At 36.2% G+C, this 24836-nt stretch overlaps 2 protein-coding genes across 5 annotated transcripts; both read left to right on the plus strand.

Annotated features, from left to right (window-relative positions):
• The first annotated feature begins 6911 nt into the window (after positions 1-6911).
• Positions 6912-11407, plus strand: LOC136209602 (thylakoid membrane protein TERC, chloroplastic). 3 transcript variants are annotated; one of them, XM_066001117.1, is made up of 14 exons: positions 6913-7176; positions 7266-7346; positions 7448-7563; positions 7659-7735; positions 8251-8338; positions 8503-8583; positions 8681-8737; positions 9223-9304; positions 9900-9949; positions 10095-10151; positions 10263-10341; positions 10736-10794; positions 10967-11024; positions 11114-11407. In XM_066001117.1, the coding sequence occupies exons 1-14, from the start codon at positions 7023-7025 to the stop codon at positions 11203-11205; spliced, it is 1131 nt and encodes a 376-aa protein (XP_065857189.1). In that variant the 5' UTR covers positions 6913-7022; the 3' UTR covers positions 11206-11407. The 3 variants fall into 3 exon arrangements, with proteins under 3 accessions (XP_065857191.1, XP_065857189.1, XP_065857190.1); XM_066001118.1 differs by having other exon boundaries at positions 7451-7563; XM_066001119.1 differs by lacking the exon at positions 8681-8737 and having other exon boundaries at positions 6912-7176.
• A 5485-nt stretch (positions 11408-16892) lies between these two features.
• Positions 16893-19857, plus strand: LOC136209694 (glutathione S-transferase L3-like). 2 transcript variants are annotated; one of them, XM_066001257.1, is made up of 10 exons: positions 16893-17090; positions 17180-17263; positions 17384-17444; positions 17517-17603; positions 17938-18036; positions 18124-18229; positions 18322-18401; positions 18548-18655; positions 19400-19480; positions 19670-19857. In XM_066001257.1, exons 1-10 carry the CDS (start codon positions 17083-17085, stop codon positions 19679-19681), a joined length of 726 nt encoding a protein of 241 aa, XP_065857329.1. In that variant the 5' UTR covers positions 16893-17082; the 3' UTR covers positions 19682-19857. The 2 variants fall into 2 exon arrangements, with proteins under 2 accessions (XP_065857329.1, XP_065857328.1); XM_066001256.1 differs by lacking the exon at positions 16893-17090 and having other exon boundaries at positions 17166-17263.
• The last annotated feature ends 4979 nt before the right edge of the window (positions 19858-24836 follow it).

The raw sequence follows: 24836 nt of genomic DNA on the forward strand, positions 1-24836 counted from the left end.
TGAATTGCTAGTGAATTGCTATTGAATTGTGATAACATTGAGATATTATCCTGAGGACCGAAAGGGATATTCACCTAGAGAACGTCGCGTATTAATCCCCAAAGGAGATCCGGCTGGCGGATCTCCACGATCCCGCTCAAAGAGATCCGCTGGCGAACCTATAAGGCGAATCTCCTCATCTACTTGGTTCGTCACTGTAATAGCTAAAGCCGACTCGGCCATAAAGGCCATTAATGAGCTATCAATTAGCTAAACCGCCAGTTTAAGGATAACTTGTAACCGCCATTAGTGGAACATTAATGGCGAATTTCTGGTTGCCGAAGGTTACAACTTCCTAGTTATATATATAGCCTACATCCTTAGGCTATCAAGGTACACACACACTCGTATCCTTTACCCTTTGTCATTTCAGTTTGCCTTTCTATTCATCCTTACTGACTTTGGCATCGGAGCTTCCCCCCGTCGAACCCAACGACGCCCCCACATGGACGGAAGTTGATCGGAATTTCTCTACTTGTCATCAAATTGCTAGTGAATTGTGATTGAATTGCATGTAGGAATTGTGATTGAATTGCTATTGAATTGCTAGTGAATTGTGATTGAATTGCATGTAGGAATTGTGATTGAATTTCTATTGAATTTTTTTCAGCCAAAGAGGGCAAGAACCAGTACAAACATACCGTCCAATGTGCCTAGCCCAGCTGCACAACCAACCACTGTTCATTGGATGATGGATGTAAGTGTAACTCCTATATAATGAATGTGTTATATGCTGTAAAATTTATGTTGCACTTTGTTAAGAGGCTGATATTATTAAAATGCTTGTTGTAGGGTTCAAGCCAAAACATTCCCCCAACTCAAACCTTAACTAATGCTGGTGGACCATAAACTGAGGCACGCACTCAATCCACAAATGATTCAAGGCCAAGGAGAAGCACACGGAATACTGAGGCAGGCAATACTCAAGACAGCAGTGAGGGCCGACTCTAGGGGGAGGCCGCCTAGGGCCTCCGATCGGATTTTTTTTTCAAATTTAATAATTATTAAATTTGCAATGGTTAAAAATATGTAGACTTGGATATATAACAAAATGTATTGCTAGACTGAATGGTAAAGACATAGTGGAGCTATTTGTGAGGGTATGAGTTTGATTCCCAGAATTATATATTTCGGTTCTCATTCTTTTCTCTTTATTCTTCATATGTTTTGTTTTTATTATTATTATTATTATATAATTTTAATAATTATTTTTTTTATAATTTTATTTTTTTTTCTTAAACCAAAATGTTAATATATATTCAATCTAAAATAACTAATATATATTGATTTACGTGTTATAATATATTTTAGACAATTAATTTTCACTAATTCATGCTATTGAGTTAATTACATATAAGAGTTAATTACATAACAACTTGTATCGATCAAATTTTTCATGGTGAATATTTTTACAAAATCAAAATGAAAATTATAATTTAGTAGGACAACAATTTATAAGAAGGTCCGAATATTTATGGACCACCGCAAAACGTTATGGACCACCGCAAATCATTTCTTATCCTTAAAAATAATATATATATATATATATATATTTTGGGCTTATATGGAATGAGCTCGGTATTTGAGTTTTATGACGTGATTTAATAAAAAATATTTTTTTTGTAATATAACATATTGAGTTAATTACATAACAACCTGTACCGATCAAATTTTTTATTATGCTGAATATTTTTACAAATTCAAAATGAAAATTATAATCTAGTAGGACAATAAATCATAAAAAGGCTCAAATGTTTGTGGATCGGCCCTGAACATAAGCCGTGAGTGCGATCGCCTAGGACCTGAGCCAAAATGGTCTCAAATTGTTTTTTTACTGTGTATATAGTAATTTTTTAAATGACCAAATAATATAATATTTTAGATCTAAAATATATCCAAATTTCTATTTTAAACTTTTAAGTACAATTTTTTATTTATTAAGGGCTTCTTTATCTCTTTTTTTCATCTAGGCCCATAAAAAAATCAGAGCCAGCCCTGCCTAGGGCCTCTAAAATACTGGAGTCGGCCCTGACATCAGTGTAACGAATGATTCAAGCAGAAGACCATGCACAAGAAGTTCACAAAGGCCATGGCGTTGAGTGTTACTTGTTTTGTGTATTCTGAAACCTATTTTTGGTGTGTTCTTGCACATGTTTTTGGTGTTCTGGCACATGTTTTTGATATGTTCTATAAATTTTTGGGACCCGTTTTTGATATGGTATGTGTATACCCAAAGTGATGTTTTCCATATGCCTTTGTAAATCTTTGGAACATATTTTGCCTGTGGTATGTATATACCTAAAGTAATCTCTGTTTTTTATCAATAAAAGCACATGTTTGTTGGAACATATTATTGTTTGCTCACACTCAAAAGAGAAGTGTTGGTTTTAAGCACATATAATTGTATTACCTAATGCCCCATAATAATGCCCCATAAAATAATGCACCAAAACGCACAAAATAATGCACTTAAAACCATCACTTCTATCTAACCCAATAATAGCTTAGAAATACTACAACCAAGCAAAATAACAAAAAAATCCCAACCTAGTTGCACATTTGTCCTCTCTTGCTTTCTTTCTCATTTCTCTAGCTCTGAATTAGTGTCACTCCTTCCTCTGTTTCTCTTTCCATTGCCATGTCATTATCATTGTTTCGTTCTCTTTCACATTTCTTCAATCTCTCACATTCTTTCTCAATTTTATCTAACTTCCCCAGTAATCCAAGGATGATAGATTTTGTCCTTTCGTTCATTGGAGGATCCATCCACTAAAAGAATTTACATGTGTTTCGAGTCTGGCATAGAGGAAAAAAATTAACAGAGCTTAACAGAGCACATAGAAGAGGACGACGCAAATTTTTGTTTGAGAACTGACTTACCCCAAAATTCTTACAGTTGAAATATCTTCTCCCTGGGTTTGAATCGTTCCAAGACGTTGAGAGAGGTGCTTGGATTCCGCAATGGCAAATCCATCCTCCCCCAAAGTTCTATACATTTTGCGCAGAGGATGAAGAAGGCATCTTGGGTCTTTTTTTGGGTTTCGCAGCCTATCGCCCTTGCGTTGCGTGTTTTACAGGTGAACCCCCGCAATTTTTGAAATTTAGGGTTTTTTCTTGTTGTTGCAGTTCTCGCGATGAAGAAGAACCATGGATGAACGAGGAAGACGTAATGTCAGTTGAAATAGGAGAGAGGAGAGATAATTCATATGTTTTATAATTTTTTTTAGGGAAATAAGAAAGGGATATAAAAGTCTTTTTGCATTGGGTGGGACACGTTTTTAATAAGCTGGAAGGGTAATATGATGATATGGTAGCGTTGACCGGTCATAATAACCGGGTGTATACTTTAGTGGGAGGTCACCTGAAGTTTGTACACTTCAGTGTGCAAAATTAAAGGTTGTACACCAAAGTGTGATAACAGGTAAATGTTGTACACCACGTATGTAATTTACCCTATATTTTTACTCAAAAATTCAGAAATAGTAGATATATTATATAAATATATATTTAATACATTAACACATAAATTATTTATATTAAATTGAAAATTATTCTCTATTATAGTCTCTATTATATGCCTTGAAAATTTCCTTCCAAATTATTTATAAACTATCATCAATGATTCATATTTCTCAATTACTATATACCTTAAGTTAGGTCAGAAGAATTTAACCTAAGACTTTGATACCAATTTATAATATCTTGATCCTAGGCATTACGAACTATAACTAATTACCTTTTTCATTACTCTATAGTCACTATTCTATAGTCCAACGTCCAATTCTATTTACAATAAAAAAATTGATATTTCTATCACAAAGTTTATTACGTTGTACCAATTAAGAAATCTTAAAACATAAGTGCTTGCTAATCTAATATGCAAATAAATCGAAATACACATTTTCCCCAACATATCTAATTTTACATCTATATCTGGTTTGGACTTGATAATATCTTATTATCAAGCTTCCTACGTATCTCGATATTTCCAAATTGATTATCAAAGCCACATAGTTCTGCAGGAAATAGAATGAAGAATAACTAACATAAAATAAAGACCCATTTAAAGGCTCATATATATTAAATCAATTCATAGATATGAAATGTTTGTAAAAATATTAAAGATCAATTGAGTGACTTCCTGAAAGATCCAATCCACATATTTGTTCAATGAGAAGTACTAGACCTCTAAAAAAAACAATGTAACCAAAGTCACTCAAGATTTCACAAATTATTTATCAACTACACTTGTACCAATGAGAAGAAATAAAATTGAAGACCCAAAAACATAATAAAACTTATTTCAATACGATAAGGTTGGTATCTACCTTCAATACCCAAGATTTCAACCATTAACAGGACAACACAAAGAAAAACTGATTTTGTTTCAATTGCGGAGGAAAGGTTATCCACCATTTTCTAAAAATAATTACAAGAATCATGTAGAAAAACGAAAACAAAGAAACCCTTTTATAAATGTTACCACATATCCCATCATCCTCGTCAATGAGAACTTAAAGCAAATTTCAATATAATTTTTGCGATAGTAAACTGATTATATTCAACAAACAAAATCATTTACCCTATACAGATTCTTTTTGAAGAGAAAAAAAGAAATCAAGCTAAGCGGCTGAAGAAGGAAAGAAAAACTACGTCCCAATAGTTCAAATTTTTTTTGAGAAGAATCAGGTTCTCTCTTACGTAACAATAGAGTGTGAGAGAGACTTATGGAGAACTAGTTTTAGAAATTTGAATTTATTCTCCCAATTTACTAAAATATGGAGTTAGGTCCTTCAGTGTTACCTTCCATTTAATTTATTCTAACATTTCAATTTAGATAAGTAGAGATTCAACTTCTTACTACTCGGACCAATCCTTATTGGCAAAGGATGTTACTGCATTTTGAACCTTAATTCGAAGGTACAACAACAACAACAACAACAACAACAACAAAGCCTTAGTCCCGAAATGATTCGGGGTCGGCTAACATAAACCATCATATAAAACCGTGAAAATCAAGTCGTGTCAGCGACACAGATTCGCTCCCTCCACTCCGTCCTATCCACTACCATATTTTCCTCAATTCCCAATAAACTCATATCACTCTCGATCACCCTCCTCCAAGTTTGCTTAGGTCTTCCCCTACCCCTCACCACTACATCCCTTTGCCACTCTTCGGTTCTCCTAACCGGCGCATCAAGCGCTCTACGTCTCACATGGCCAAACCACCTTAGTCGGTTTTCTCTCATTTTATTCTCAATAGATGTGACCCCTACTTTTGTCCTAATTATTTCATTACACACCCGGTCCTTTCTCGTGTGACCACACATCCATCTCAACATACGCATCTCCGCCACCGACATCTTATGGATGTGGCAGTGTTTCACTGCCCAACACTCCGTACCATATAACAATGCTGGTCTAATTGCCGTCCGGTAGAATTTTCCCTTCAATCTATTAGGCATGCCGGGATCACAAAGGAAACCCGTAGCACTCTTCCACTTCGACCAACCAGCTTTAATCCTATGAGCAACATCTCCATCTACTTCTCCATCCGTTTGGATAATAGATCCTAAATACCGGAAGCAATCCGAGGCCTGAACAACTCTCCCATCTAGGGTGATTGTCCCTGCCTCCCTACTCCTACGGCCGCTAAACTTACACTCCAAATATTCTGTCTTACTTCGACTCAACTTAAAGCCTCTAGATTCTAGAGTTTGCCTCCATAGTTCCAACTTCATCTCCACTCCTTCTTTCGTCTCATCAACCAACACAATATCATCTGCAAACAGCATGCACCATGGTATACCATGTTGAAGTGAACTTGTTAGTTCATCCATAACGATGGCAAAAAGAAATGGGCTTAGTGCGGAACCTTGATGCACTCCAATCGTAATAGGAAACTCTTCAGTCTTCCCAACACTAGTACGTACACTCGTGCATACTCCCTCATACATGTCCTTTATGATGTCAATATATTTCCGCGAAATGCCTTTCCTTGTCAAGGCCCACCAAAGTACTTCCCTTGGTACCTTATCATATGCTTTCTCCAAGTCAATGAAAACCATATGCAAGTCTTTCTTCTTATTTCGATAGTGCTCCATTAATTGTCTCATTAGATGGATGGCTTCCATAGTTGATCTTCCCGGCATAAAGCCAAACTGGTTTTCCGAGATCTTCACCGTCCTCCTTAGCCTTTGTTCAATCACTCGCTCCCAAAGTTTCATAGTGTGACTCATTAATTTGATTCCCCGATAGTTGGCACAATCTTGGACATCGCCTTTGTTCTTATACAAAGGGATTAAGGTACTTTTCCTCCATTCTGATGGCATCTTATTGTTTCTCCAAATTTTGTTGAAGAACGTCGTCAACCATTCGATTCCTCTTTCTCCCAAACATCTCCAAATCTCAATAGGGATGCCATCAGGTCCTACTGCTTTCTTCAACTTCATCTTACTTAATGTCATTTTGACTTCACCCTTTTGAATTCTCCGCAGGCATTCATGATTTATCATATCGTGATGGATACTTATATCTCCAACATCTTGTTGGCGATCTCCATTAAATAAGTCATCAAAATAGGACCTCCATCGTTCCTTGATATCCTTATCTCCAACTAGGACTTTCTGGTCCACATCCTTCACACATTTAACTTTTCCGAGATCTCGCGTCTTCCTATCTCTCATCCGAGCAATTCTATATATGTCTCTTTCCCCTTCTTTCGTATCCAATCTTGTATACAGATCCCGATTCATCTTTGCTCTAGCATCTCGTATGACCTTAATTCGAAGGTAAATGTATAAAATTTAAAAATACTAAGAGCGTTATTTGATATTTGTTTTTAATTTTCTAGTATTTGAAAAGAAAATCGTCTTCAAATTCCATTGTTTGCCAGCCAAGAGCTTCCATGGTGGATAAGATATAATTCATAATTCTCTTTCAATCCTCTTTCTCTTCCAATTTCTTTTCCTTACCTTGAAGCTATGGGATTGGCTTCTGTCTTCCACAGTACCATTCAACCTCCTCTCAATTTTCATCCTCTCTCCGTTAGGGTTTCATCAATTTCAATTTCAATTCCAACTCCACTTCGACCTTCCAAATCGACCGGACTTCACTTCCTTCCTTCTTCCCAAACAGGTCTTTCTCTCTTCATCCTTTTATGTTTTGATTTTCACTTCATAACCATTGCTACTGATTCGTACGAGTTTTTAATTATCGGATTGCAGGCAGTCGTAGATTTCCTTACGAGTATTATCCAATTGCTTGTTCTAGAGGTGCTAAACCGGATGCTGATTTATCAACCTCAGGTTAATGTTTGCATGTTTAACTTATATTCTTCCGACTCTACAGTGGATAGCTTCCCTTTTTTATTTGACATTGCGGATTTTTGCGCTGAATTGATCTGTAGAAGCTGCGGGAAGCAGTCCTCGTACACATGATGAAGCTTCTTCAGTGGATAAACCGGAGGATAACGCTCAGGAACATGAAAATTATTCAACCTCTATTAGAACTGTTGCTTTATGTGTGAGTAGCTTGCAGCCTATTGCGATTTTGGCGTCTGAGGCTATTCACTGTGCCATTCTATTAATTAAGGTCAATGTAGTCATTGATTCTTACAGGTTGGCGCTGCTGTGGCGTTTGGCATTGGTATCGGTTTGAAAGATGGAGTTGGTAAAGCATCTGAGTTTTTTGCTGGGTATGCTAATTGAACTCAGAATAAGGATGTCAAAATCATGTTATGTAATATATATGTTCCACATGTATTGTCTGTGTAAATTGTGTCGGAGAAACTGATAGCCCTGCTCACGAAAACAGAATCTGAAAGGGACTTTTTTATGCTGTAGTCAATTTATCTATGAAGGATTTTTAAAAAAAAATATTTGAATCGGCATTCATGGATATTGACTTAGCTTATGCAAGGATGCTATATTCCTAATATGGGTTATGCTAACTTTTAGCTTGTGGTTTTACATTTTCTCGGATTCATTTCCTGGCTGCTTTCTATTGTCATTACATAATGGATGGGAATATTTTACTTAGCTTCCCAAAGAATAAATTAGTAACTTTCAGCTTACATTTTCTAAATCTTTGTTCTCTGTATTTTTTATGTTATTTGAATTGTCTGTCTGAAACCCTGCATTTTGCTACCTTTTTCCAACATTACTTTTAAGCTTCATTTTTTCCACCATGATTTATCATGGATTCTTTCAGGTATATATTGGAGCAGAGTTTGTCAGTGGACAATCTATTTGTCTTTGTACTGGTTTTCAAATATTTCAAGGTGCCACTCATGTATCAGGTGTGTGCTTTATGAGCCTACTATTTGCTAAATGAACATAGTGGCTATTCAATTTGCTTGTCCTTAGGTTGTCAAGTTATATTGTTGTAATACTATATCTTGTGCTAAAAATATGTAATTTTTGGGCATGTGGTGATTTAAAATTTTGTGTGTTGGAACTATAGAATCGGGTACTTTCTTATGGTATTGCGGGTGCAATCATCTTTCGTTTGTCATTGATACTGCTTGGAACAGCTACTCTCCAGGTAGGCAAGCTCCTAATATTTTTGTCTATATATTGTTACCATTTGTTTGAACACCCACTAGATAGAATCACTTTTCTTCCTTGTTTCCTTGTCTTAGAGGTTCGAAGCTGTCAACTTGGGGCTGGCTGCAATACTGTTGTACTCATCTTTCAAGGTCCTTTTTTTTAGAATGAAGAAGTACTAATAGATTACAATTCTTCATAGTTACTTTTGGTTTGGGTTTAAAAGGTTGTTCTATATAATAGTTTTATTTTTTTTATTTTTTTGCTATGGTAACATGCTAGGCAGTTAGACCATATATGATATGGCCCTTCTAAAGATTAAGAATGTGATAAGATTGAATCAGTTAGTTTTATTTCGTTTGATTCGCAGCCTCAGCTTTGGGTCTGGAAATCACATTAATTTGCCTTTCAAATTGAAAGTACCCCAAAACAGGGAGAAACAAGATTGGCTCGGATTTTTGAAGTTTTGGATGCTTAATCTATTGACGGAACTTCATGTCATTCTTAGATTGTTATTATTATTAGGATGAATATCATTATAATCATCACCAAGCAACGTTATATACTTTGTTTGTGCGTATGGTGATTTTTACTGGTTTTTCTTCTCATGCATGACGAACCTTCTATGTTGTTTCAGCTATTTGCCAGTGAAGAGGATGACTCTGATCTATCTGACAACTTTCTGGTGAAGACCTGCCAGAGATACATTCCTGTCACATGTAATATACTGCCTCTACAAATATTTCTACGTAATTTTTGCAATATGTTTGTTCAGGTTTTTATATTTCTTATGGACATGCACGAGTTGGATTGCTTGATGGAAATGTTTTTAGTATTATAGAGCTTTGCAGTAATAGATTATTTCTCGAGAAATATAGGTCACAATTCAGGTCAAACCCCATTGATAAAAAAGTAGTCCGATGCCTATGTAAGTAGGAAGATCAATTAGTTGAACACAGCTAGAATTAATTTCAATTTCGCCAATGAAAGAAAATAGCCTTGAAAAACAGTCTCACTTGGTAGATTTTGATTCTACATTGATGAAGCTGCGAATTGGAAATCGGTATGCTTGTATTTGAGTTTTTACATTCATACACCATTTGTATTGGTATTTCTGTAGGATAAGAAAGCAACCACCTTGGATATAGCCTGATAACTATTATGCCTCCCTGAGACAATAAAAAAGAAGTCAAAGAACAGTTTAGAAAGAAAGAAGCCATTGAAATGCCCAGGCATTGATCTGACTTACTATCTAATATTTGTCATTTTGGGTATGCTTGAGATTCTTCTTTCATCTATCTCCTTTCGTTGCAGCTAATTACGACGGCAATCGTTTTATAACAAATCAAGATGGTGTTTGGAAAGTAAGTCATTCATATACCTTATGAGTTGTTCAACATGTTACCCTAGCCTTCACTAAAATCAATGGATCGTGATCTAGCATACCAATATTATTTGTCTGCTAAGATGTATGCTTCATTTCTAACAGGCATCGACCATTTTGGACAGGCCACGCCTTTACTTTTGACAGTAGCTGTTATTGAGCTCAGTGATATAGCATTTGCAGTAGGTTTTTTTTGTCCTTGCTCTTCATTCATGTGATAAACAGAAAAGTACATGAATTTGTTCTTTCACCTGATATTGCTAATATAATGTCAATTGACACAATTCTTATAGGTCGATTCAATACCAGCAGTTTTCGGTGTTACGCGGGACCCTTTCATAGTGTTCTCTTCCAATCTCTTTGCCATCCTAGGTAACATATTCTGTTTAATTAGCTAAATTTTGAGCTCTAAGCTTTTCGCCTGTTTTTAGCTTTATTATTATTGTACTGAAATTCGGTCTTTCATCATTGATTCTTCTATATTGATGACAAAGTCACAAATGCATTTGCCTTGTATGGAGGAGGTGCTGTGGAACAAAAGTAATTCTAGGTAGAGGCTAATCGTTCCCATCTCTATAAGGGTGTCAAAATGGGTTATTGTGTTAGAATCTGTTATATGATCAATATATTCTACATGATTATATAGGATTGAATAGAAATGACACAAATATGATAATCTTGTTAAATGAGACGTGTCAAGCAGGATTTCTCTGTAATTCGTGTTGTCGTGTAAGAAATTGACAATCCTATTCTCTGTCTAATGTAGGTCTGAGGTCACTTTACACGCTTATTTCTGAGGGTATGGCAGAGTTGGAGTATTTACAGGTAATCAAATTTCTTTAATTACAATAGTTACTACTTTATACCATTGTTTCCAATTATAATCCCCTATATTATCATCATCATATTGTGACTATAAAAAACCCTGAACTGTAAACTTTTATACTGAAAATTTACTGAAAAGCTGAGTTGGATTAATCGGTTTCTCCTTTCTCAGCCGTCCATAGCTGTTGTTCTAGGGTTCATTGGATGTAAGATGATCCTGGATTACTTCGGTAGGCATTTTCAAACCCATTAATGTATCCACATCGTATTCACTTGTCGATAAATGGACCAACACGAGACTTGTTAATCCTTAATGCAGGGATTCATGTATCGACCGAGGCGTCTCTTGGTGTTGTAGCAACAAGTCTTAGTGCAGGTGTAATACTGAGTCTTTTGAAGAAATCTGACTAGTTATAGAAGCAGCTGAAGATGATAGATCTGTAATCCAGTACAGAAGCAACAATAATGATCTTTTATTCAATGAAGAAAGTGGTTGTTTTTGTCACTTTCTTATGGTGATTTGGTTGGTTTCCACACACAACTGATTTTTTTTTTCTTCATGTGAAAAAGACATTTTGATGTCAAAATAAGATTTTACATTTTGTTTTCTTAAGCTACTTTTTGTTGTTTTAACGCATATAGTAACCCTTGGGAATTTTGGTAATGGAACCTTTTTAGTTGGCTAGTTTAGTTTTGGTAAGAGGACTTTTCACTCTTAACCATTGATATTGGGTATCATGCAATCTAATTAGGAAATTCACACATATATATCCACCTCTTGTTTGGAGTAAATTTCATGCAAAAAAATAAAAATAAATTTCCTTACTGGAATTTAATGTATTTACCAAATCATTTGCTAAATTTGGAAAATATTTTTAATATAAAGGAATTCAATTGCTATTTGAGATGATGGCTTATATTAAAAAAAAAATTCAATTGAATTGAATTCCATGTAAAATAGGATTTCCAACAAAAACATTAAGTGTGTTTGTTTCTATTTTTTGGAACTAATTTTGACTTTTTAATTTTAAATACAACAACAACAACAAAGCCTTAGTCCCGAAATGATTCGGGGTCGGTTAACATGAACCATCATATAAAACCGTGAAAATCAAGTCGTGTCAGCGACACAGATTCGCTCCCTCCACTTCGTCCTATCCACTACCATATTTTCCTCAATTCCCAATAAACTCATATCACTCTCGATCACCCTCCTCCAAGTTTGCTTAGGTCTTCCCCTACCCCTCACCACTACATCCCTTTGCCACTCTTCGGTTCTCCTAACCGGCGCATCAAGCGCTCTACGTCTCACATGGCCAAACCACCTTAGTCGGTTTTCTCTCATTTTATTTTCAATAGATGTGACCCCTACTTTTGTCCTAATTATTTCATTACGCACCCGGTCCTTTCTCGTGTGACCACACATCCATCTCAACATACGCATCTCCGCCACCGACATCTTATGGATGTGGCAGTGTTTCACTGCCCAACACTCCATACCATATAACAATGCTGGTCTAATTGCCGTCCGGTAGAATTTTCCCTTCAATCTATTAGGCATGCCGGGATCACAAAGGAAACCCGTAACACTCTTCCACTTCGACCAACCAGCTTTAATCCTATGAGCAACATCTCCATCTACTTCTCCATCCGTTTGGATAATAGATCCTAAATACCGGAAGCAATCCGAGGCCTGAACAACTCTCCCATCTAGGGTGATTGTCCCTGCCTCCCTACTCCTACGGCCGCTAAACTTACACTCCAAATATTCTGTCTTACTTCGACTCAACTTAAAGCCTCTAGATTCTAGAGTTTGCCTCCATAGTTCCAACTTCATCTCCACTCCTTCTTTCGTCTCATCAACCAACACAATATCATCTGCAAACAGCATGCACCATGGTATACCATGTTGAAGTGAACTTGTTAGTTCATCCATAACGATGGCAAAAAGAAATGGGCTTAGTGCGGAACCTTGATGCACTCCAATCGTAATAGGAAACTCTTCAGTCTTCCCAACACTAGTACGTACACTCGTGCATACTCCCTCATACATGTCCTTTATGATGTCAATATATTTCCGCGAAATGCCTTTCCTTGTCAAGGCCCACCAAAGTACTTCCCTTGGTACCTTATCATATGCTTTCTCCAAGTCAATGAAAACCATATGCAAGTCTTTCTTCTTATTTCGATAGTGCTCCATTAATTGTCTCATTAGATGGATGGCTTCCATAGTTGATCTTCCCGGCATAAAGCCAAACTGGTTTTCCGAGATCTTCACCGTCCTCCTTAGCCTTTGTTCAATCACTCGCTCCCAAAGTTTCATAGTGTGACTCATTAATTTGATTCCCCGATAGTTGGCACAATCTTGGACATCGCCTTTGTTCTTATACAAAGGGATTAAGGTACTTTTCCTCCATTCTGATGGCATCTTATTGTTTCTCCAAATTTTGTTGAAGAACGTCGTCAACCATTCGATTCCTCTTTCTCCCAAACATCTCCAAATCTCAATAGGGATGCCATCAGGTCCTACTGCTTTCTTCAACTTCATCTTACTTAATGTCATTTTGACTTCACCCTTTTGAATTCTCCGCAGGCATTCATGATTTATCATATCGTGATGGATACTTATATCTCCAACATCTTGTTGGCGATCTCCATTAAATAAGTCATCAAAATAGGACCTCCATCGTTCCTTGATATCCTTATCTCCAACTAGGACTTTCTGGTCCACATCCTTCACACATTTAACTTTTCCGAGATCTCGCGTCTTCCTATCTCTCATCCGAGCAATTCTATATATGTCTCTTTCCCCTTCTTTCGTATCCAATCTCGTATACAGATCCCGATTCACCTTTGCTCTAGCATCTCGTATGACCTTCTTTACTTCCCTTTTAGCCTCTTTGTATTTTTCGTAGTTCTCGTCACTCCTACATTTCCCCAATAGTTTATAGGATTCTCTCTTACTCTTTACTGCTTGTCGTACTTCTTCTGTCCACCAAGATGTGTCCTTACCCGGTGGCATGCTACCTTTAGATTCCCCTAGAACTTTCTTCGCTACTTCCCTTATACTATGCTCCATCTTATTCCATATCGAATCTATATCTGAATCCATATTGCAAGTCCAAATATCTTTTTTGGTCATCTCATCCACAAATTTTTGTTGATTCTCCCCTTGCAATTTCCACCACTTAATCTTAGTCTCTACTTGAGGTGTTTGTTTTCTTATACATTTCCTACTTCGAAAATCTAGCACCACTACTCTATGTTGGGTTGTCGTACTCTCACCAGGGATCACCTTACAATCAATATAACTCTTTCTCCAAGCACTCCTTACTAAGAAGAAGTCAATTTGGCTCGCATTACCGCCACTCCGATAAGTCACTAAGTGGGATGTTCTCTTCATAAACCATGTGTTCATGATACTCAAGTCATAGGCTGATGCGAATCCCAAAATATCATTTCCTGCTTCATTCTTATCTCCAAAGCCATACCCTCCATGAACACTCTCAAACCCATCTCGCCTAGAACCCACGTGTCCATTGAGATCACCCCCTAGTACCATTTTTTCATCCCTAGGAACCTGTTGCACCACTTCCTCTAAGTCATCCCAAAAAGCTTGTCTTATAGACACATCTAATCCTATTTGTGGCGCATATGCACTAATGACATTCACAACCTCATCCCCTATCACTAGCTTAACACTCATAATTCTATCGCTCTTCCTAGACACCGCTACTACCTCATCAATATACTCCCTATCAATAAGAATACCTACTCCATTTCTACCCTTATCCTTTCCTGAGTACCAAAGCTTATAACCCCAAGGAGCTATCTCTCTAGCCTTGGCTCCAACCCACTTGGTTTCTTGTAGGCATAATATATTTATTCTCCTCCTCTTCATAACATCTACAATTTCAGCTAATCTTCCTGTCAAAGAACCTATGTTCCATGTCCCAAAGCGTAACCTACTACCCTTACCCCTACCCCTACCATTACCGTGGACTAGCTTATTTACCCGCAACCCTTGCATATTTGACACCACCCCCGGGTCCTGGGGTGGCGCGCCGCTTCGGGGCGACGACCTAGCAACCCTTGCACATTTATCACTACACCCGGGTCTAGGAAGTGCAGCGCGTCGCTGAGTAGGGAACGCCCCAACGGTATTTATATTATGGTTCATGTCATAAGATGTGGCTAAGTTTTACGCTGGCCGCCACAAACCTACTGCAACCCTCCTCCTTTGTCCGGGCTTGGGACCGGCTGTAAAGGCCACCAAGTGACCCTCACAGGCGGAGTTACTTTTTAATTTTAAATAAGAGATAAAAAAATATTTGGTAAAATTTCAAAATAATTTTTTTTTTGGTAAAAAAGAATCAAACTAGTATCTATTATGGCCCTAAAAATTGTATTTGATCGATTAGCAAAAGCATTAAGAGTTATAGTTGGATTAAACCATTAATTTCGGAAAAATTATAAAACTGGTTCAATTGATAGGCTCATTGCATCACCTTTTATAAAACTAGACATTTTCAAATTGGATTTAATACTCTTAGTATATATATAACATTTAACCATTTCTTTCATCCCACTTCCCATCCTTTCCATTCCAACTTCGGTTTCATATATAATTTTTTTTATAGGTTAGTTTTGTATATTTTAAGTTAGTTTGCACCTCTATTGACTGATTTTTGGAGTTTTAATCGAACCCAAACACCCTAAACCAACAACAAAACAAAAATACAAAATATATCATAAATAACCTTAGGGACTTACCTTCTTTCGGACCTTTATCATAGAAATCGCAACAATAACTCGCACACATAACTCGCGGTGAAACAAAGAATTCGCACAAGTTTTTGAATAAGTCTTTACAGAAGAAGAAATAAATAAATGGTTAAGTTATTATATATATATACTAAGAGTATTTTAGAAAAGTCTAATTTAAAAATGTATAATTTTGTAAAGAATGATATAACGAGTCTAAATATATAAATGAGCCTATCAATTAGATAAATTTTATAATTTACCTATTACACTTTCCCATTTCCCTTTGAGTGTTTTTTCTTTTTGATAATGACCGTGAGTGTTAATCATGCCAAGAATTGTGTCTACTTACAATATGGAAGAGTCAACAAATGTGTCCAAAATTCCCACCAACTATTAGAGAGCTCTAGAATAATAGTAATGCTAAAAGAATTAAGAGGACTGAAAAATTAAATAGAAACCTCTATTAAGATGTTCGGGTTAGCAAATTAAAAATTACCGTGGAAACGTTAACTAATAGTTATAAGATATAGTTTATATTAATATATGATATATTTTCGCACCCGAATAATCACTGGGTTTGAAACGTATACAACACATATTTATTTTATCATATGTTAAAATTAAATCAACAAATTTACGAGATCAATAGAATACTACAAGAAAATTTAGGGTGTCAATAAATCTCTTTAAACAAATCTAAATGACCAATAAATCATTTTATCTAAGTTCGGGGGAATAGACACAATGTTTTTTAACAGTGATGGAAGCTCAGGGGCATGGCATAGTATAAGTCTCGTCTTATCTGGATTTTATTCTCTACATGTTGGATAAAAAAAATATCCAAACATTATCGAGCTTAAAGGGGGTCCATTTTCAAACCTAAAAACCTTAATTTCTGAATCAATTAATATGCAACTAATGCAGAACTTTTGAATACGATATTTAGATTTTTTTATAATGTCTAAAATTGTCGTAACTTGTCAACATTAGGGCTGTAAATGAACCGAGCCGCTCATAAGCGGTCTAGTGGTCGTCTTGATAAAAATTCGGTTTAGCTCAACTCAATTTATAAACAAGCCACTCGAAAGTTCCTGAACACTCTCAATTATAGGCTCGTGAACAAGTTCATAAATAATCTTGATTATAATGTTCATGAATAGGTTCGTGAATAAGCTCAATAGAAACTCAATAAACAACTATTCGTGAACAAAAGAAACTAACCGCTCATAAGTAAGCTCGTGAACAAAATAAACTAGCAGCTGGCAAGTTAAGCCTGTGCATAAGATAAAGTATGTAATCGTTTTTAGCTTATTTGATATCACCGTAAAAAAATTCCGTCAGTCTGGTATATACGAAGAAGATGATATAACGGCTGATTTCGTCACTGCAAACATCACACACACTCTCACACAATCTATAAATGACAACTCTCCATTCTGCAACACTATTTCACTATCAAATCACCATCTCCTAAATCGTTTGTTCAGAACCATTTCTCCGATCAACTAACCTACACCAACAATGGCTAGGTAAGATTCTTCATTCCTTTTTTCATCTTTTAGCGCCTATTTTTGTTTTCATCTCTGATTTTTCTTCTTGCTTTTATGAAAATTTTAAGTTTGGATAAGAGCGTACAAGAGAATTTGCCCCCGCCTTTGGATGCCACCGCCGATCAGCCTCCTCTCTTCGACGGAACCATTAAGTCAGTGTTTCTTTGCTTAATTGAACCTTTTTTGGCTTTTTGATCTATTTAGAAATAAGAATTCAGATTCGATTGCGTCTAGTGTATGCTTATACTTTTGTTTTTTGCCCCTATTTGAAGGCTGTATACATGCTATACATGTCCATTTGCACAGAGAGTGTGGATCACCAGGAACTACAAGGTCGGCTTCTTCACTTTTCTATTTTCTTTTTTAACATTTTTTTTCTTATGATTTATGATTTGACGATTGTAGGGATTACAAGACAAAATCAAGCTAGTTCCTCTCAACCTTCAAAATAGACCGTCTTGGTATGGGGAGAAAGTTTACTCTGTCAATAAGGTCTGCTTTTATTTATTATTTGGATTTTCATTTGAGGGCGAGCCTTGGCGCAATGGTAAACGTTGTTGTGGTCACGGGTTCGAGTCTTACGAGCGGCCTCTTGCCAAATAAATTGGCAGGGAAGGCTTGCCCCAGTACACCCTTGTGGTGGGACCTCTCCCCGGACCCTCGCTCAGCGGGGACGCGTAGTGCGACCGGGCCGTTTTTTTTTTTTTTTAGTAGCGATGAATTATGCTTTAGTACTCTCTAAGGCTCTTGAAATGGACTAATTGAATAAGCCATTGGAGAGGTTTAAAACTCTGTCTACTTGATAATGCATGTTCCTTCTCTATAGGTGCCTGCTTTGGAACATAATGGCAAAATCATGGGGGAGAGTCTTGATTTGATCAAATATGTAGATAGTAACTTCGAAGGCCCCTCTCTTTTACCCGATGTAAGACTTTCAGAACTCCGTGTAAAAGCTACTTGAGATCTGCATAGGAAGTTTGATTAAACATATATGTGATGTTACTTACTTCAGGATCCTGCTAAGAAAGGGTTTGCTGAAGAGTTGTTTGCCTACATTGATAAATTTGTTGGAACTTTGTATGGTTCACTTAAGGGAGCAGATGCAACAAAAGAAGCTGGTCGGTTCTGGGATTTTGTTGTTGTTGTATGGATAGTTTTCTCCTTTCTGCATATGCACTATTGCTTATTTGTATTGATTACTTGCCTTCAGGTCCTGCTTTTGATTACTTGGAAAATGCTCTTAAGAAATTTGATGATGGGCCATTCTTGCTTGGTGGCCAGTTCAGTTTGGTAAGTAGCCTTTCTTAATTTTGTTTTTGATTCTTCTTCTGGTCTTAACACATAAAAGATGGATTCTTTGTTTTGCGATTGAGAAATGCATACTATAGTTGCTCATTTTTTTTTTTACCCTGTGGTAATATGACTATTCTTTTTAGGCGGATATAGCATATATACCATTTGTTGAAAGATTGCAAATATACTTCTCAGAGATTTACAACTACGACATCACATCTGGCAGGCCTAAACTTGCAGCATGGATTGAGGTATGCGCTGTTTCTAAATATCCACAACTCGGCTTTTACCCTCTTGGATTGGAAAAAGAAAAAGTAAAAAAAGAGAAGAAATATATGTAATGGTTGGTCGACCGTTACCTAATGGCAGATCGACTATTGCATTTCTTTTGGTAAAAAAAAGAGACAGAAATCAAAAGAAAAGAGAGGTTTGAACACGTACAAACGTATTGGCCGATTGGCCTTTACGCTCTGGTTTGGAAAAAGTTAGAAAATACAAGGAGAATGACTTGGCTTTTGTTACGGGAATAATGGCCAAGAGGCCTTCACATAACCAAGTAATGGCTGAACGCTTGTTAGTGCTAGGGAGGCTAGAAAAAGTCTTTTTTTTTTCCAGGAGTTTCTTCGTAGATCGAGATGCAGACTTCGCCGAAGCTCTATTCTACAGGGTTTATAAGCTTTCATTATAGAAGTTCGGAAAAATCTGTACTCTCACTCACAACCCTTTTGTACACTCCAGTTTTTACTTGTACCTCAGTTTTAGTATTCTGCACCTTCATGTTGGTTGAGTTTTATATACGAAGTTTTCTTGTTTCGTTAAACCTTATGAGCAGTCATTCGCTGTTACATAGCTGAACGTTGGAGCTATAAGTTTACATGAGTACTCATTACTGATTATCTAATGAACAAGGATTTTGAAAAGAGTATGTCATTGTCGCGGTTGGATGCGTTTTCAGTTGTTGGTTTCTGACTTCAGCATTGATGAAATGCATGCAGGAGATCAACAAGATTGGGGCTTACAAGCAGACCAAAACAGATCCAAAAGAGCTTGTTGCATACTACAAGAAGCGGTTTCAGGTAAGCCATAAGACAAGATCCCTAAATGAACATCATAACATGAAATAGTTGGTCTGGAGAACCAGTGAGGCAGCCAGTATAAAATACTCCCCTGAATTAGGGGTCAACTGACTCTCTGTGACTCCCCCTATTCCACCGCAGACTCCGTCTCGGCTAAAAACTAATATCATTATTATGTGAATCGTGCAGGCTGAGCAATGATCTTGTGAGCCGTTTCAGATGAATGTGGAACTTGTGTTGGGTGTACTAGAGAATGGCCTGCTTAATAAAATGTCATCTTTGGTGAATAAATTGCTACTTGGTAGTTAATGGATGATTACTTGTATGTGTCCAGAATGTATAATTAAAAAAATAAAACTCTTCAGCATTATATTCTATTTGATGTTGTTTCAACTTTCAATTACCTTCTTAGATCAGTGTGCTTAGTTTTTGTAAACATTTGATCATAGACTTATAATTAGAGTTAGAATTAAGAATATAAAAAACTATATTTTTGGGAGAACTATATGTGACTTTGATTCTGATTCTCAACTTGAAACTAGACCTCGGTATGGTCCGGATTGGGCCGGGCCTGTCGGGCTTTTAATAAAACCTGACAAGCCCAAGCCCACACTAATTAGAGTCGGGCTCGGGCTCGGACGGGCTCGGACCTAAAAAAGGAATCCCAAGCCCGTCCGTCCAAGCTCATATCTATATTAAAAAAATTTCAATTAAAATGAAATACTAACTTTTTTTTTAATAAAAAAGAATAAACATAATAGTTAAATTCGAAATAAAATTACAGCATTTAGGGTTAGGAGGAGATGAATTGAGGAGTATATATATGAGGGTAAATAAATATTATATATAATTTATAAATATATATATAGAGAGAGAACGGGCCGGGCCAGACGGATATTTATATAGTCCAAGCCCGCCTATTTTCTAGGCGGGTTTATTCGGGCTTGGGCCGGGCCGGACCTGACACCAATTTTAGAGAAATTTACACAAAAATTCATATTTGAAAAATTATTTACAATTATGTCAAGTAATGATTTTGAATTATGTCAAACTAGTAAAATCAGCATTTTCAATATATTTTAAGGATTAGAATTTATAAATTAGGTATCTAGGAGGGTTTAGGATTTATGAATTGGGTCCAGAATTTTTAAATTAGGACGTAAAAACATACTTTGTTTGTAATATATAAAAAATAATGACATATTAAGAATTAAATTTGATAATATGATTTAGTTGTAATTTTGTAGTTAATTATGATATTCATGTAATTGACCCCCAATTTTATGTGTTCAGGCTCGGCTAAATGGGCCTGGGCTCGAGCCGGGCGGGCGGGTTCATCGGCTCATGCAGAGGTCTACTAGAAACTACGTGAAACTTGATAATAAGTTATTATCATGTTGGATTAAGTTAGATAATAAGTTATTATCATGTTAGATTAAGTTAGATAGATTCGAGAAAATGTTTGTTTTGATTTATTAGCGTATTAAATTACTCCATCCATTTCATTATATAAGTCATTCTAGTAAATTAGTTTTTTACAAAGACTTTTAGTTTAGTTTTTTGGTCTAAATATTACATTTTTTTTATATTGGTACATGTGTTTTTTTTTAATATTCCAATACTTATTCCCCAATAGTGACAACAGAGAGAATATTTTTTAGTTCAACAATATATTTCTTAATTTGCGTGAAATACCCTAAAATGATTTATACAAGAGAATGGAGGGAATAGTAAGTATACTTATGTAAGATGTCAACATTAACATTTTGAATATCTTGGACTATATTTGAAGTTATATATTACACTTCTCTATTGTCCGAACATAAATTTTATGACGGTGAAATATAGAAACACTTAGATGTGATTAAGTGGAAATCTTTTTTTCTTATTATGTTCTTTCCATCATGGTCTAATTTGTTTAAATGGCCAGGTTCTTTTACAGTTCGAATTATTTCATGACCTTCAGAATTTCCTTTCAAGATAAGTAAAATCAAATGATACTTCCAGAACAAGTTAAGGGTCCTAAGAATAGAATTCGAGAAACCATATTTTTACGATGTGAGTCTTACGCCAGGAAAAAGTTGAGATCCATTATGTATAATGTTTTCCATCATATATTCATCTTATGCTTTAGAAACTAATTTCATCATTTATGTAAGGTTGCTCAAATTTATTGGGCAAGGTCTCGTTTTGCTAAAAAAAATAACCTCATCCTTACTCCTTTTATCATCATTATGACAAAATAAGGGTAAACACTCGTGTGAGTAAACTAATTTTCTATCTGGCATGTATAATAGAATAATAACAAATATCAATAAATGGTATCTGCACCCGTGTATTGTAAACATTCAATCTTAATTGAATAATCATGTTTTCAAAATAAATGAAATAGAAGTATGTTTAGATCCAAAGCAAATAATGAGATCTAACATGTTTAGCACTAACATATTTCTCGACAGGTTTGGTAAGTGGATCTCATACCTTGTCATAAATAAATACATACTTCATATATTGACTTCTTTATGTGCAATTAAATTTCTAACAAAACTTAATTGATATGTGATTTATATTGCTATGGATCCTTTGATCATTAGCAAAAGCTTATCGTAGATTGACTATATCATTGTTAGTCACTACAAAAGTATGTGAGGCATGAATACTTAAACGGTTTACAAACTAATTTGACCATACTACCTAATGAGGAAATGGATCTTCGGAGTTCATCGGGTACAAAAGGCGAGGTTGCTTCCATTCCGCTCATCGAACCTGCATCGGGGGAGGCCCCCGGTGTACACTCTGATGCTTAAGTTAGTAGGAGTATATAAGTAGAGAGATAAAGTTGTGTGTAGAGAGAGATAGAGCCATACCTTCCCTTTGTAGGGGTATTTATAGTGAATGTGGTGGGCTTATGGGCTTAGAAGGCCTTCGATCCATATTCCTCATCAAGTAGTCCCCCCTTTCAAGAGTCTTTCGAGTATTTATGCGAGGTTCGAAACATTCTAGGGGCGGTAATGAACATAATTCCGTTGCTTGGGATGGCTTATGAATAATAATGGTGCCGATTAAGACGGCTTTACGAATAGTAATGGATGAATATATATATGTTAAGGGACGGTATTCGAAGAGTAGATAAATATTTACACATCGAGGGACGGTCTTCAAGAAAGAAATGAATGACTATATACACGTCGAATGACGGTCTTCGAGAAATAAATGACAATATACGCGTCGAATGACGGTCTTCGAGACATAAATGGTATATACACGTCCAGAGAAGGTTTTCGATGAATAGATAAATATAATTACGTCAATTGAGACGGTTTATGAATATAGTTGCGTCAATTGAGACGGCTTATAAATATACTTGCATCAAATGAGACGGTTTATGAATATAATTGCGTCAATGAAGACGGCTTATGAATATAGTTGCGTCAATTGAGACGGCTTATGAATATAATTGCGTCAATAGAGACAGCTTATGAATATAGTTGTGTCAATTGAGACGGCTTATGAATATAATTGCGTCAATTAAGACGGCTTATGAATAATAATTACGTCGCTTGGGACGGCTTATGAATAATAATTGCGTCGCTTAGGACGGCTTATGGATAATGGTTGCGTCCCTTGGGACGATTTGTGAATAATTGTGGCGTCGCTTGGGACGGTTTTCGAGGAGTAGATGAATATATACACGTCCGGAGACGGCCTTTGAGAATAAATGAAATAAATACACGTCCAGAGACGGTCTTCGAGAATAAATGAATATATACACGTCCGGAGACGGCCTTCAAGAATAAATGAAATAAATACATGTCCGGAGACGGTCTTCGAAAATAAATGAATATATACACGTCCGGAGACGGCCTTCGAGAATAAATGAAATAAATACACGTCCAGAGATGGTCTTCGAGAATAAATGAATATGTACACGTCCGGAGACGGCCTTCGAGAATAAATGAAATAATTACACGTCCGGAGACGGTCTTTGAGAATAAGTGAATATATACACATTCGGAGACGGCCTTCGAGAATAAATGAAATAAATACACGTCTAGAGATGGTCTTCGAGAATAATAAATGAAATAATTACACGTCCATAGACGGTCTTCGAGAATAAGTGAATATATACACCTTCGGAGACGGCCTTCGAGAATAGATGAAATAAATACACGTCCAGAGACGGTCTTCGAGAATAATAAATGAAATAATTACACGTCCGGAGACGGTCTTCGAGAATAAGTGAATATATACACGTCCGGAGACGGTCTTCGAGAATAAGTGAATATATACACGTCCGGAGACGGCCTTCGAGAATAAATGAAATAAATACACGTTCGGAGATGGTTTTCGAGAATAAGTGAATATATACACGTCCGGAGACGACCTTCGAGAATAAATGAAATAAATACATGCCCGGAGACGGTCTTCGAGAATAAATGAATATATACATGTCCGGAGATGACCTTCGAGAATAAATGAAATAAATACACGTCCGGAGACGGTCTTCGAGAATAAGTGAATATATACACATCCGGAGACGGCCTTCGAGAATAAATGAAATAAATACACGTCCGGAGACGGTCTTCGAGAATAAATGAATATATACACGTTCGGAGATGGCCTTCGAGAATAAATGAAATAAATACATGTCCGGAGACGGCCTTCGAGAATAAATGAATATATACACGTCTAGAGACGGCCTTCGAGAATAAATGAAATAAATACACGTCCGGAGATGGTCTTTGAGAATAAATATATATATATATATATATATATATATATATATATATATATATATATATATATGTCTAGAGACGGTCTTCAACAAATAAATGAATATACACGTCTAGAGACGACCTTCGAGAAATAGATGAATATACGCGTCCAGAGACGGCCCTCGACAAATAAGATAAATATACGCGCACGGAGACGGCCTTCGATAAATAGATAAAGATATACACGTCCCGAGACGGTCTTCGAGAGATAGATAAATATACACGTCCGGAGACGGTCTTCGAAAAATAGATAAATATACGCGTCTAGAGACGGCCCTCGAAAAATAAGATAAATATACGTGTCCGGAGACGGCCTTCGACAAATAGATAAAGATATACACGTCCCGAGATGGCCTTCGAGAGATAGATAAATATACACGTCCGGAGACGGTCTTCGACAAATAGATAAATATACGCGTCCAGATACGGCCTTCGACAAATAAGTGAAATAAATTGCTCGTGTACGATGGAGGGATACTATGTGCTTATTCCAAATGAGGAATAAAGAATAATTGCTTCAATATGTCCAGAAGTATTATGCTCTTGTTGAAAAATATTAGTGCTTGGAAAAATGTTGTTTA

The sequence above is a fragment of the Euphorbia lathyris genome, chromosome 10 (assembly GCF_963576675.1).
Source record: "Euphorbia lathyris chromosome 10, ddEupLath1.1, whole genome shotgun sequence".
NCBI classification, from domain to species: domain Eukaryota; kingdom Viridiplantae; phylum Streptophyta; class Magnoliopsida; order Malpighiales; family Euphorbiaceae; genus Euphorbia; species Euphorbia lathyris.

Excerpts from the sequence above, each read along its gene's own strand:
- LOC136209694 (XM_066001256.1), top strand. The coding sequence starts at position 17,166 with ATGAAAATTTTAAGTTTGGATAAGAGCGTACAAGAGAATTTGCCCCCG. Across the intron at positions 17,445-17,516 it reads GGATCACCAGGAACTACAAG|GGATTACAAGACAAAATCAA; the intron begins GTCGGCTTCTTC and ends TGACGATTGTAG. Across the intron at positions 18,656-19,399 it reads AACTTGCAGCATGGATTGAG|GAGATCAACAAGATTGGGGC; the intron begins GTATGCGCTGTT and ends AAATGCATGCAG.
- LOC136209602 (XM_066001117.1), top strand. The coding sequence starts at position 7,023 with ATGGGATTGGCTTCTGTCTTCCACAGTACCATTCAACCTCCTCTCAAT. Across the intron at positions 7,177-7,265 it reads CCTTCCTTCTTCCCAAACAG|GCAGTCGTAGATTTCCTTAC; the intron begins GTCTTTCTCTCT and ends ATCGGATTGCAG. Across the intron at positions 8,339-8,502 it reads AGGTGCCACTCATGTATCAG|AATCGGGTACTTTCTTATGG; the intron begins GTGTGTGCTTTA and ends TTGGAACTATAG.